Source organism: Scedosporium apiospermum, assembly GCF_000732125.1.
Source record: "Scedosporium apiospermum strain IHEM 14462 chromosome Unknown SEQ_SAPIO_0011, whole genome shotgun sequence".
Classification (NCBI taxonomy): Eukaryota; Fungi; Ascomycota; class Sordariomycetes; order Microascales; family Microascaceae; genus Scedosporium; species Scedosporium apiospermum.
This window is the reverse complement of record NW_015971712.1, coordinates 944397-958390: the sequence shown is the minus strand read 5'-3', so window position 1 is coordinate 958390 and position 13994 is coordinate 944397. Positions and strand designations below refer to the sequence as shown.

General features: G+C 52.7%; 3 protein-coding genes and 1 pseudogene across 3 annotated transcripts; 2 read left to right on the top strand and 2 right to left on the bottom strand.

Annotated features, from left to right (window-relative positions):
• Positions 1-112: 112 nt before the first annotated feature.
• SAPIO_CDS0246 (Transcription factor steA) lies at positions 113-2601 on the top strand (the record flags this gene model as incomplete). The annotated part of the gene is made up of 3 exons (XM_016783072.1): positions 113-212; positions 282-1875; positions 2292-2601. 3 exons carry the CDS (start codon positions 113-115, stop codon positions 2599-2601), a joined length of 2004 nt encoding a protein of 667 aa, XP_016646705.1.
• Positions 2602-3280: 679 nt separating this feature from the next.
• Positions 3281-4193, bottom strand: SAPIO_CDS0245 (Uncharacterized protein; the record flags this gene model as incomplete). Its single annotated transcript, XM_016783071.1, has 2 exons — positions 3281-3823; positions 3900-4193. The coding sequence occupies 2 exons, from the start codon at positions 4191-4193 to the stop codon at positions 3281-3283; spliced, it is 837 nt and encodes a 278-aa protein (XP_016646704.1).
• A 1232-nt stretch (positions 4194-5425) lies between these two features.
• SAPIO_CDS0244 lies at positions 5426-7666 on the top strand (annotated as a pseudogene; the record flags this gene model as incomplete).
• Positions 7667-8695: 1029 nt separating this feature from the next.
• On the bottom strand, positions 8696-13166 carry SAPIO_CDS0243 (SNF2-family ATP dependent chromatin remodeling factor snf21; the record flags this gene model as incomplete). The annotated part of the gene is made up of 3 exons (XM_016783070.1): positions 8696-8896; positions 8974-12945; positions 13074-13166. The coding sequence occupies 3 exons, from the start codon at positions 13164-13166 to the stop codon at positions 8696-8698; spliced, it is 4266 nt and encodes a 1421-aa protein (XP_016646703.1).
• Positions 13167-13994: the final 828 nt, after the last annotated feature.

The window sequence follows — 13994 nt, the reverse complement described above, 5'->3', positions numbered from 1 at the left end:
CTTCTCCCTCAAAGCCTCCGGTTGCCCCACGGCATAGTGCGCATGAGAGAGCTGTTGCGAGCTGTACCATCTCCATCCTCTTGAGCCCCTCATGTACTCGCAGAATGCAGCAATGGCTGCTCCTCAGAAGCCCGAAACTTTCATGCTGAGCACCGAGGCTCAACAAGCGCTCCCTCATGATGCCCAAGTCGCTCTTCAACAAGTGGACAATCGTAAGTTGCTTCTCCCTGAACAAACCAAACCGAACCCCAAAGACGATTATCACCTAACTCTCCCAAAAGTGAAATATTTCCTTCTCTCGGCGCCTGTAGATTGGCAACCCGATCAATATATCCGCCGCTTCTTGCTCCCCACCGGCGAGTACGTCTCTTGTGTTCTCTGGAACAATCTTTTCCACATCTCCGGCACCGATATTGTGCGATGCCTGTCCTTCAGGTTCCAAGCTTTCGGACGACCGGTAAAGAACCCCAAGAAGTTCGAAGAGGGTATCTTTTCCGATCTCAGAAACCTAAAGTCGGGCACCGATGCCTCCCTCGAGGAACCGAAGAGCCCTTTTCTCGACTTCCTTTACAAGAACAACTGCATCCGAACGCAGAAGAAGCAGAAGGTCTTTTATTGGTACAGCGTCCCTCATGATCGCCTCTTCCTTGACGCTTTGGAGCGTGACTTGAAGCGTGAGAAGATGGGACAAGAAGCCACCACGGTTGCTGTTAGCGAGCCGGCGCTGTCGTTCCAGTACGATTCGTCTCAGTCGCTCTACGAGCAGCTGACCAAAGCCCAACAAGCCAATTCTTCTTCCTTCAACGCGCAGCAGGTAAATTTTTCCCAAGCGCAGGCAACCTCCCCGGTAATGAGGGCCATGGACTCGATGCCCCCTCCCCAGATGATACCCCAGCCCGTTGCCCCTTTAGTGGATGGGATGGACGCCATGGCAGCTTACGGAACGATGGCCATGGGTCCAGTGATGAATCAGCAGGTGATCAAAAGGGAGCCTGATATGAACCGGGTGCAGTACAATCAGAATGGCGTCCCCGTTGCGCAAGCCCACCAGCGACATGCTTCTATGCCCGCATACGGCCTGGAATACTCGCCCGCGCCATCCTTTGTATCCTCCCATTATGAGGATTACAGCAACCGGGGTATTTCTTTCGAGCCCATGACCCCACCTCAACAAGCGCTGGCTATCAGTGCTGAGCCCGCCTATATTGCCAACGAAGAAACCGGGCTCTATACCGCCATCCCGGATCACCTGGCAGGTGTAAATGGCCTTGGCGGCATGATTCAACTTCCGCCCTCGAATCTGGCTGGCAGCCAGTTCCCCCGTGCATACGGAACCAACAACGTCTATTCTGTCATCGAAGGCTCGCCAACATACAAGCAGAGGAGAAGGCGCTCTTCAATCCCCCCTTCCATGTCAGCTATGGCTGCCGCCACGGGCATGCCGACGGCTGTTGCGCCGCCTAACCACCGACCCTCCGATCTTCGAAGGTCAGTCTCAGCGTCTGTCGGTCCGGTTCCCGAGGGCGAGGAGTCCGCGGATAACTCTCCCCCCGGCTTGACCTACAGCACCATGTCAATCAGCAGCCAGCAGCACAATCTCGAGCTCTCGCGTCACGGAACGCCTCTTTCCACCGTTGAGGGAAGCCCGGCTCTCAACCCCATGTCTCTTCAGCAAGACTTTAGCCAACTGGCGGGCGAGGAGCTTCCAGGTGACGTCAGTGTGAAGGCAATGCATGCCCATGCCGCCCCCAGCGGTGTTGTTCGTCGCGCCCGGTCCGCCACGGTGATGGAACTGGGCCCTTATCCCCAGAAGTCGCATTCCTGCCCAATTCCCACGTGCGGACGCCTTTTCAAGCGGCTCGAACATCTTAAGCGGTAAGAATTCGAACTTGATTTTCATTTGTGTCAACTTTCCTCTCTGCCACCTGCCGTGAAATCTGACCATAAATTCCAGACATGTGAGAACACATACACAAGAAAGACCCTACATCTGCCCACATTGTAGCAAGGCGTTCTCCAGATCAGACAACCTAGCACAGTATGCCTCCCTTCTTTCTCTTGTCTCGTTTCTTTTGTCACTTTCATTTGTCTCCGTTTGGGTGATGTCACTGCGATTACGGCAAACCCTGGTGCGCAGTTATACGAAGTGGAACCCAACCTACCGTGTCGCCCACTGCCGTCCACAGCACCTTTTATACTCGCACGGTTGTGTTGCTGCGCGGGGGATGACTATGAAGGACTGGTTTATCTTGGGAAGATGAACGTGGACTGACATGATTTTGGCCTATTAGGCACAAGAGGACCCATGATCGACCAGAGGGTACCGCCGAGGGATCTGCGTATAACCTTTCTGGCGAGGAAGAAGAAGAGTACTCGGGCGAAGACCAATTGGGCTCTGTCGAGGAGGCTTCTCCCACGTCGGAAAATGCGTATGTGCCCGCGTCACTTAATGCTGTCGCGAACGGAGCGACGTCTGGCTCGAACGGAGTTGCGCCTGCGGCTAGTATGCCCCCAACTTCTGCATACAACAGCCTTCAAACGCTCAGTATGCCGATGACGATGAGCACGCCCCAGTCCATCAATGCTGGCGGTATGATGTGAGGTGCAGTTGTGGCTTCTATTCAGTTTCTCTCTGATTCCCCTTTTCTTCTTTTCTTCTTTTTCAATGAGTTGGGGGAAGGCATCTATCTCATTGGGCACGAGCTTGGCGTTTCCGTTTTCTTGGGGCTTCTACGGCTCTTTCTTCCTGTTTGTTTTCTACCCATTTTTGCTGGAACCATCCTTTGTTTTTTTTCCTCCTTTATTTTTTCTCTTTTCTCTTCTTTTTTTATCCTACCTTTTTTTGCTTTTATACCTGCCATTTTTTTTCTTCGTATGTCGAGCCAACGTTGAAGGTGGAATATTGTAAGCTTTGGCTCATAGAAGGGGAGGGGTCTTTGGGTTCGAAAAATGGAAACGGTGCTACGTTGAAGGGGAAATTCAGGAGGACAATCCCACCATTCATGACAAATGGCATATTGCCAACCCATATCCACTGTACATATATTATATATATTGTTTCATGATTTTTCGTTGCCTATTAGGCTTGGTGAGACGAGCTCGGTTGGCTTGGACATCGACTTCAGCGTTGCACCTTCGTCAAGACATTGGCGTCATTTACAGTATGTATGCCGCGGATTGTGCGTCTTTATACGCCGGCATTTGCCTGCTTCATGTGACGCTCCCATGTCGAGACATGGCCCGCTCGCTAGATCTCTGCACACCTATTATACAGACAGCCTCAACGTCGCCTACGCGCGGGAGGATGGTCTCTTCCTCCCATGCTTCTCAAATCCCGCTCACTCAACCTCAGTTCGGAGCCTCGCATCTTTCCGACACTAGGCAAGTCGACCCTTGCGTCCGGCCTCTTCCGTTTCCTACCCAATTTGTCACCCTGTCCTCCTTTCCTCTCTAGTACAATGCCGTTCTCCCAGGCTTCTTTCCTTCTCTTGTCTTCGCGGCCCTTCTTTGCGGCGTTGATGCCTTTCCTCATGGCCATTGGCATCTTGGCTTGGGAAAGGATGCTCGCCGTACCCGTGGGAGCGAGAGAAGTGAGGCGTAGGTCGGTGGTATGCATGCGGATGCGGCCCTCGGAGAAGGGTTTGGAGTGTAGTTTTGAGGAGGGGTCGAGGAGGTGGGATTCGGTGATGAGGCGGTGGAGGGCGAGGTCTTGGGCGAGAAGGGTGCGGGAGTCTTCTGGTAAGGTGGGCGTCGATGATTCCGCTCTTGAGGAAGTGGCCGATTTAGATGTTTGAGAGTCGAGGTGAGTTGGGGGACGAGAAGACTAGAGTGAAAAGGAGTTGCAGTTAGCATATGGCCAGGCTGGTTGGACCCGGGGGTGCAGGGCGTAAATTTCATACCATGAAGGCCCTGTGTTCACGTTTCCGCATTGTCTGGGAAGTAAAGTCAGGTTTGGAGGCGTAGTCAACGACTTCTACGGCCTCTTCCTCTTCGTCGGATATACCACTCCATTCTTCGTCGTCGTCACTGGTTTCGCCGCTCTTGTGGGCTTCGGCAGCGGTGTTCGGCGTGACGCGCACGGGTTCTGGTAAGGGTGCGAAATGGGACTCGAAATGTTTCTGGAATATTGAGCGGGCGGCGTCGTCATCGGCGTATGTATGTTGGATTTTCCGTTTACGAGATGTGACGGTCATTGTGGATAATACTGGCGATGGTACTGCTGTGGTGTGGCGATCGGGAAGCGAAGCTCGAATGGGGATACAATAGAGGATAATTGCAGAGAATGTCGGGTCTCTCTCTCTGGGCGGAATGAGAGGATCGAAGAAGTCTCGGAGGCGTGATGATCGAGGGCAGCACAAAAGAGAGTGTGGGACAAGAGGCGGTTGGAGAGGAAAAAAAAAAAAAATACAATGTAAGAAGTCCGAGAAGAAAGTTGCGAAAAAATTTAGGCCCACTGGGGATCGAACCCAGGACCTTCCGTGTTCAGAAGTGATTCACCTGTGAGACGGACGCGATAGCCACTTCGCCATGAGCCTGATTGGATGGTTGAAAAGACTCTTATTATCTAGTGCTATACAGCTTCTATTTGTAGCTGGTGGGGGGGGTGATTAGTGGACAGTGGAGTGTCAAAGCGTCAGTGGTTCAGTGGTCCGGTCTAAGTTCCAGGAACAGGTGCCTTGGCAACCGTGGCTTGAGAAGGTCAAGATCAGGGACGTGCTCTTCCTTTGATTCAGGCCATTCCAAACTCTTTTCTTTGGAGATATTGGATTTTGATAATGGCTCCTCGAGCACTGTAATTTTGGTAGAACGAAACAGGTGATGCCAATCATCATCGTCACATATTGTTTACATTCATTGGATGGTCTCTCAACACTCAGTATTTGTATCCTTGGGCTCAGCCAATCACCCACTACTCTGGAGGGTGGTGACGAAGAAACGGGGGGAGATGGTGGTTGGTTTTGGCGCAACTACTCTGTACTTGATTCCGAAAACGTCGCATTTACCATTGATGGTACCAAGCCGCGAACGAACGCGCCCGTTCCGTTCGTTGGTGGGCAGGTGCTCGTCGTCTCGTCGTCAGCTCAGCCTCCTTCGCTACTTCTCATGCCCTCACCATCACGCTCTTCATCTCTCACACCCAGCATCAATTATCGAACTATTCATCTCTTCTCAGACTATGAATTCGCGTTGTGAATTCACAGCTTACTCTTCAATGCTGGATTATTCTCCTGCATGAAACATCGTCTTTTTTTTTTTCCCCTCATCCTTCTTCTTAGCCGCCTGCGCCTTGGACTGTTTGTTATTATACTTGAGAACCTCTGTAACAACACAAGCAAACTACACCCGGTCCCGGAGTCTTCACCACCGGCTTTCGCGGGCCCTTGCAATTGTCATACTTAGTTCAAAATAGAGTGAGATACGAACCATGTCTCCGTCACCGGTCAGGGATCGAAGCGACGACGAGGAACCCCCGTCGCCGCCCCTCGAAGCCCCACCACCCCCTCCTGCCTCTCACCATGAGAGGCGCTCATCACATTTCGAACCACGGAGGAAAGAGAGGGACTACGATCGAGACGGAGACCGTGATCGAGATGCGGATCACGGGAGATACAAGGAAAGAGACCGGGAAGCTAGGCCCGATGAAGGACGCCATCGTCGCCAAGGCGATTATGAGAGGAAATCTAACAATAACATTGAGTCGCGCAATCGGCCCGCTGAAAGGGTGCCGCGCCCACGCGACCCCCGGAAACCACCTCCTAGCCCGTCGCGCCGCCAGAGCATCACCGAAAAGATCAAGTCTTCGTGGGGTGGCATTCTTCGCGATAATTCGGTGACGAGGCGGTCATCTACCACTTCAGCAACGAGGAGCGACCCTGTCTTGAAGATTCGGACGTGGCTGGAGCGGTGCAATACCGACCACGGAAAGCACTGTCACAATGCAGGCGCAAAAGACCTTACTTTTCTCCCCGTCTGGCTTATTGATTGTAGCACCGCCGATGCGAAACTGGTCAGGGCCCACCCGGACGATGATTATGTCGCTCTGAGCTATGTTTGGGAGCCGCCGGGCCGTCGGCCTACTGTCATGACGCGTGCAAACAACGTCGCTAGGTTCGAACAGAAGCTCCCGGTCGAGGACCTGCCGCAGACGATCAAGGAAGCCATGTGGTTAACGCGCAGGCTCGGTTTATCGCTTCTCTGGGTAGATCGTCTCTGTATCGTACAGGACGACGAACTAGAGAAGGATAAACATGTCCGAAACATGGCCTACGTCTTCGCCAACGCGTACCTCACAATCGTAGCTGCCTGTGGAAACGCGAATGCTCGCCTCGGCGGCCTGGACAAGAGGTCGTCGGTGCCCAAGTCTGGCAAGGCCTCGAACGTGTCTCACCTGGATCTTGTGGCCGAATCCAAGTGGAACACCAGAGCATGGACGGTAGAGGAGGCGCTTTATGCCAGAAGAGCCGTCTATGTGTTTAATGACTCCGTGACCTGGGAGTGCCATTGCGACGTCTTCGAGGGAGGGCCGCAGAGTCGACTGAAAATCCTCAAAGGGAACTCGACCCCCAAATGTACAACCAGATTGGGAAGTGCGCAACTCGCCTTTCAGCATTCTCCTTGGCCTGACCTGGACGACTACGCGAGGATAGTTATGGACTATTCCATGAGGAGGTTATCGGCCATAGAAGATACCCCTCGAGCCTTCGCCGGCGTCACCTCCATCTTGTCCAAAGTATTTACTGGTGGTTTTGTATGGGGCATGCCCGTGATGTTCCTCGAGGTCGCGCTCCTGTGGCAGCCCCAAATATCGATTCGGAGAAAGACACTGCCGCTGGGTTCTTCGTATCTCAATGCGCTGCCCTCCTGGTCTTGGATGGGCTGGTATTTTGACGACATACCCGTTGAGCTACTGCTATGGCGAGCAGCGGCCGACTACGTCGAGTCGTCGTCTCCGGTGAAGCGCGGAGCTCCTTCGAGGCGTTTCCAATCGCCAAACCACTTTAGAATCAGATCCCTCAACATAGAATGGAACCTCACCGATAGGACCACGACAACCCGTTTAGTCTCTGACGGTCTTCAATACCGCGGCAAGTCGTTCCGAAAGGGAGCGACGCTACCAGAGGGCTGGACACGCGTGGGCTACGACTACAAGCACGAAGCGGACCCCAACACCTTCTTCCGATACCCGATCCCCGTCCCGCCCATGAGCGGCCCGGAACAATTAGTGATGGCCCCCACCCTGCCGGGAACGTTCCTTTCCTTCACGACCACGCGCGGCTTCTTCGACGTGGAGATTAGCCGAAACCAAGCCTTCAAGGCGCGCACCAACCCCCCCATCGCCATCGGCAACATCTACGACCGCAGCGGTCGTTGGTCAGGTCAGTTTCGAAGTCACGACTCGTGGCTGGGCATCCAGTCGTCAAACCACGACGGCGACGAGAAGCTCGAGTTCATTGCCATTTCGGAAGCTTCCGAGAGGGGCGGCTCGCACGTGTTTGATGGGGAGTTTCTTCGAGACGTGCAGGATGCCGACGGCATAGTGGACTTTGTCAATGTGCTTTGGATAGAGCGCATCGGGGAGATTGCCTACAGACGTGGCCTTGGCCATATCGTCCTGCAGACGTGGAGCGCGCAGGCGAAGGAGCAGGTTCCTATATTACTGGGGTGATGTTGGAGTTTAATGTCTTCGTTGATGGATGAATATGCTGGGTGGCTTTCTGTGCTTTTCCTTTCCTTTCCTTTTTTTTCTCCCTTTTTCTCCTATCTTGTTGTAGCCCTCGAGGCTGATGTGAGATGAGCATCAATGGATGGTCTCTTTTGTACGAGAAATAGTAATGGCGAATGGCATTGTAAGATTGAAAGAAACCCTTGGAGTTAGTCTTTGAAGAGGAGGACCACACTGTTTCCAGATATATACATGTTGCTATGTCAATATTCAGATCCACCATCGTCAGAATGGATAAGAAGTTCTCTCATCCGCCAATAGAGTTACTTTCCTTACTTTTCCACTCGGGTGATCGCCAGAGAGTCACATCAGGAAGAAAACCTAGAGCCTTATCTTCGTTTTTCATCTATTAGAGTACAAAACCTCCAACCCTCCGCCACTAGTCTAGACAGAGTTGATAGAGACGAACAACAAGAACCAAACAGGAAAATCCCTTGTCGCTATCTACTAGAGCAAGGGGTACTCACACACGCAAGACTAAAAACAAAAAAAAAAAAAAAAAAAAAAAAAAAAAAAGAAAAAAAAAAAAGGGCCTTCCACCATTCTAGTCGACCCCCAATCCCAGACGCGAAGGCTTGTATAAATCGCCCAACCTTTGAGTTCTCGGGGGCCTCTTCTTGAACACACCCCTCCTCTAGACAATGAGCCAAGAAGGAAAGAAATGGCGTTTCGAGGAGTGTCGTAAAGGGCAATCAAGTAAACGAGGAACGTAGACGGAGAAATGACGGGGTGATGCTTCACGAAGGGCCAAAAAAAAAAAAAAAATAAATAAAACCAAGTGAAGAAGAAAGAAGAAGGAGAAAGCAAAAAGAATAAAACAGAGCCCCAGTCCTGCCAGTAATACATGCGCTCAATCCCTTTTGAGCGGTCCTCTCATCCCCAATTTCCTAAAACCGAAAAACGCCGGGACGCGAAGGCATCCTCGCCATAGCAACTGCCTCACGACTTTCTATCCCCACCACAATCGTGTGTTCACTCTTCGGCATTGTCTCCATTTGCCGCCTCCTTTGCGCTGGACGACACTAGTCGGATTCTAGTACCGGAAGACGCGGGCTGTGGGGTATCTCCAGCGCCGGATGGGGGAGCTGAGCCATCCTTGTCGGGAGACTCCTCAAGTTCCTTCAATTCGGGATGGTTCTCGAGTTCCGAATCGAATGCCTTATTGAAATAATCCTGTGAGAGAAAAGTTTGTTAGTCATTTGCAACGCAAAAGAACCCACGGGAGACCAGTGGAATATGTCTTTACTAACCTCCATAATACCCGTGTCCCTCCAGAGTATGCTACCGTCCTCGTTGTACGTCCGACAGTTCCTGATCATTAAATCGAAGTCCTTGCGGAAGTCGCTAAGGCTGCTATATTCACCCTTCTTGATCCTCGTCTCCATCATCTTCATGCAGATTGGCGACTGGATGATGAGGTAGTAATCGGCGTAGTCTCGCTTATGCGGCAACTTGATGAAGGGTCCAATGATGAGCCTCTTGGGAGGTTCGGACTCATCTTCTTCAACACCGTCGATAAGTTCGTCGGACTCGAGATTCATGAGGCCATCATAGAGCGTCCTGAGACTCCTTTGAAGGACCTCGCGCTGTTGCGGGTTGACGCGAGAGTCCCCGTTCACTGCGGCGATGGCCTTCGGCCGCCCTTGAGGACCTCGTCGCTTCTTCGGCGGGGGCTCCTCATCGCCGTCCTCGGCCTTACGCTTTTCGGACTTGGGCCCAGGCTTTCGGCCACGCTTCTTGGGGGTTTCGACTTCCTCGGTGCTCGCCCGGCTCGCTGCGGGTGAATTCAAGGCGGTAAGCTGTTTCAGCTTCTTGGCCTCCCGCCTCTCCCGACGAGCTTGCTTTCTGGCGGCCGCGGCCTCGGGTGAGTCCTCGTCATCATCCACAGCCATGAGCCACTGCTCCTCAGTAAGACCATCGTCGTACTTGACCTTGGTCCGTTCGCGAGCGCCGCGACCGAGTACAACTTCCTCCTCCTCTTGCACGGGGTTACCTTCACCCAGGTAGATATCTGGCAACTCCTCCTCCGTCATCAACCTAGGTTTGGATTTGCAGCCCGGTGCGGAACCGTAGACGGGATCTTTTGCCCTTTCCTCATCTATCTTCTGGAAGACAGTCAACTCATTGTCGCTGCGAGCCAGAATCATATTCAGCTCCTCGTCGTCCATCTCGTCTTGCTCGCCGGCTTCAGCCATGTCTGCTGCTTCGAGAAGCGTCCTCAACATAGCATCACGATCTGTCTCGGACGACTTATTATCGAATCTACCAGCCTGGATAACCTTGCCATCCATGTCCAGCTTGAACCGAGCACGTTCCAGAATCTTTTCCTCGACTGAGTTGGAACTAATGAGTCGGAGGATTCTGACCTCGTTCTTCTGGCCGATACGATGAGCACGGTCCTGGGCCTGCAAGTCCTGGTGGGGATTCCAATCGGAATCGTAGATGATGACCGTGTCTGCAGTCTGCAGGTTCAGACCAAGACCACCAGCACGAGTGGAGAGGAGGAACATGAAATACTTGGAGTTGGGCTCGTTGAATGCTCTAAGAAGCTCGGATCGATCTTCCGATTTGGTCATGCCATCAAGACGCAGGAATTCAATCTTTCGGTACCTCAGGTAATCTTCCATGATGTCCATAATGGCCGTCATCTGGAAGAACATGAGAACACGATGTCCTGTAGCCTGATACTTGGGGAGGATTCGATCCAAAAGCTCAAACTTGCCGGCCGTTCGCCAGAGAAGATCATTGCTAACACTGAGGGGATTCAAGACATTTTCGACTTCATCGAAGACGAAAGGATGGTTACACAGTTTCCTTAGCTGCATGATCATGTTGCTGAGGCCACGAGCGCCCGTCTTGCCGCCCTTTCCGTCGCTGACAATGATCCTGTTGTGCGTGACCATCTGCTTGTAGAGCTTGGCTTGCAATGCCGAGAACTTGCACTTGATAACCTTTTCGGTCTTGTCGGGGAGGTCCTTTTCGACATCCTTTTTGAGACGGCGGAGAAGGAAGGGTCGCAGAACCTTGTGCAGACGTCGAATGACCAAAATCTGCTCTTCTTCCGTCAAGTCCATCTTGTCCTGACCACCAGTGTTGGCGAAAGGTGTGTTGAACCATTCATCGAAGGTCTTGGCCGACTTGAAGATGTTAGGTAGGACGAAGTTAAGCATGGCCCACAACTCGCCAAGGTTGTTCTGCAGCGGTGTGCCGGTAAGAATGAGTCGGAATCTAGTGTGATAGTAGCCCTGAATGGTGGCAGTGAGCTTGGATTGGGTATTCTTCATGCGGTGACCCTCGTCGATAATCATGTGGAACCACTTGATCTTGCTAAGAATTGGGCGATCCTTGATGATGTATTCGTACGTCGTCAACAGCACCTGGAATCTGCCTTGGCGAATCTTCTCCTGTTGTTGTTTTCTGGCATTTGGAGGACCCTTGTATACAATCCTCGAAACAGATGGCGCCCACTTCTCGAATTCAAGGTTCCAGTTGGTGAGGGTGCTGAGTGGCACAATGACCAAGTAGGGGCCGTATTGCTGCTTCCGCTCGATGAGGTAGGTAATGAGACTGATGGTCTGAATAGTCTTTCCGAGACCCATCTCGTCGGCAAGGATACCATTGAGGTTGTTATTGTAAAGGGACAGCATCCACTGCAAACCTTTGATCTGATACTCCTTGAGCGTTCCGCCAACAAGAATGTTGGCTTGCTCGGTGACCTCCTCTTTGATCCGGTGGGCGACAGCATAGTAATCAATCTTGCGGGCGCTCTCCTCATCCTCCTCTTCCGATTCGATCTCGCTCTCCTCCTCCTCGTTGAAAGCACCACCGTCATCTCCATACCTCTCAGCAGCCTGGCGCTGCTGGACCTTGACGGACGAAGCCAGTTGCTTAAGGAAACCATCGGTCTGCCTCAGAAGGTGAGTAATACGGGTATCCTTGGCTTGGTCAAGCAGCGCGAGGTAGGCCTCCTCATCGTTGGCCTTGAGAGCTTGCAGACGCTGCTTGGCTGTCCTCTCCAATCGCTTCTGCTCCTCCTTCTCGATGTTGTAGTGCTGGTTGTACATGACCCTGCTCAGCTTGTGCGACTTGTTCTTCTGGGCTTCGGCAGCGCCGATGATCTCGGCACGGTGGTTGCAGATAGCCCTGAGGAAATCGACGTGCTTCTTCTTCTCGCGGTTCTCGCGGGCATCACGCTGCTGCTTCTCCAGTTTTTCGGTAATGCGCGCCTCCCTTACGCTCTGCTTCTTCATGCGGCGATAATTGCTGCGATTGGTAGTCATGGCAAGGTTGTCATAGGTCATCATCATCTGGCCAACCTTCTCACGCAACTTGCGCTGTCTCGCATATTGCTCCAGCGACTTCATTTCGATGATCGCCTTGATGCGTAGGCGCTCGTCGGCCTCCACGGCCTCCTTGGTTGAATCCCAATGGGCAAGGTTCGCGGGAAGCGCCTTCAATTGTTGGTACCGGTGGCTCATCCTATTGAACAACGAGCGCTCCTGCTCCAGCCGTAATTGATCGACATCCACGCCCGTCGGGAAGATGCTGGGAATTATCCATCGATTCTTCCGTTGGCCATGATCGTAATAGCTGATGGTATTCTTCAACATGCCATATGGTGACTTGAAGCTCTTCGGGCCAGGTTCCTTAAGTGATGACGTGTCCTCGGCTGCCGAATCAACACCGTTCATGACTTTCTTAGACGGATCTTGAGTAGGTTGGGCGGTCGTAGGAGCAGCTTGCGGCGCAGTTTCAGAAAGAGATGCCTGACGCTTCTGCCGTTGGGAGAACAGGGTTTGGCGGATGTTCTGTGGTAAACCTGCATTTCGCGACAACAGTTTGAACGCGCTAATCTGCTGCCTCAGCATGGTGAGTTGTTGCTGAGAAAAGAGGCTCATGGCATTGCCATTCTGGTTGGAGGGTGACGAAGTCGACGCGGAGTTAGGTGCGGCGGCGGCGGCGGCGGCGGAGGCATTCGCGTTCGGTGTGGATTGACCAGCAGTCGCCTGCGGCCTAGCAGATGGAGTTCCGTTTACGGCACCATTTGGCGCGCTCTGCGGTTGTTGTTGCTGCTGCTGCTGCTGGCGCATGAGGTTTTGCTGTTGTTGATGCTGCTGCTGCCTGCGCTGATGGGCTTGCTGGATATTCATCAGGAATTGCTGCGTTTTGATAAACTCGGGATCGGTATTGGGGACGCCGGTATCTTTCATATGTCTGAATTTCTATACGACAGTTAGTAAGAGCTTGACAACAACGGAGCGGACTGAGGGTAAACATGGAAATGGGGGCAGGGCTGGGGATGGAAAGGATGATGGGAAGTGTGATAGAATACATGATAGGAGATACATACCCGATACATCTCTTCAATCTCTTGTTTCCCGAATGCAGCGGGCATCGCAGCACCGGGGTGCTGGACAGCCGGAGTGGGCTGCACTGAAGCCATCTTGTCGGTTGAGGTGCCGACCACGCGTACGTGTCCCAATCTGTCGTCACTGGGATATTGTTTCCGTGGATTATCTCTGGCTCATAGCGAGAGGTGAGGCTGCGCGTATCGAGAGGGCAGCGTTGGAGGACACGGCAGGATGGGTGATATCCCCACACGGTAGGCGACCACCAAGTGTTAGGTTATAGATAGATACGGACGTGTGGTAGGGGTAAAGTGCGACAGGTGGGTATGGCGCGAAGCAGGGCTGGGGGATATGCGACTAGAAAAAACGGCTAGGGATTGGCTCGAGTGGGTGGAACAAGAACGTGATCGTTGGGTTGGTAGGGAAGTCGCGATCGGAGACGATGAATTACTACTATTTCGGGGGCCTCAGTTGGAATCTAATTTTTTTCGGCGGAGGGGGGGACCCGGAGGCGCGGCGCAACTCGCGAAATGGCGAGCGAGCGTGGGGTGAAGGCCAAAAACTTCCCAAGTCCTCCAAGGGGGGGCGACGAGGAAAAAAAAATAAGGGTGAATGTCGAAGGTGTCAAAAAATTTCGCCGCCTTGGGGAGCCGAGATTGGCGCGTGGCGGTGATTTTCTTGGACGGATGCGCGACAAAATCGCGTGGGAATGGTTTTTTGGCGAGATTTGAGATGGGATTGATGGCAGCTCGAAGGACCTTGCGATTTTCGATGCGCGGTCGGCGGTTGATGATGGGGGAAGTGAAGAACCACAACGAACAAGATTCAGCGTGATGGTTGGTGCGGTCTGCAAATACGCGAGCCACAGTAATTTCCAGCACGAGCAAAAGGCAGAAGTCCAAAAAATAGGAAAAGCACTGTTT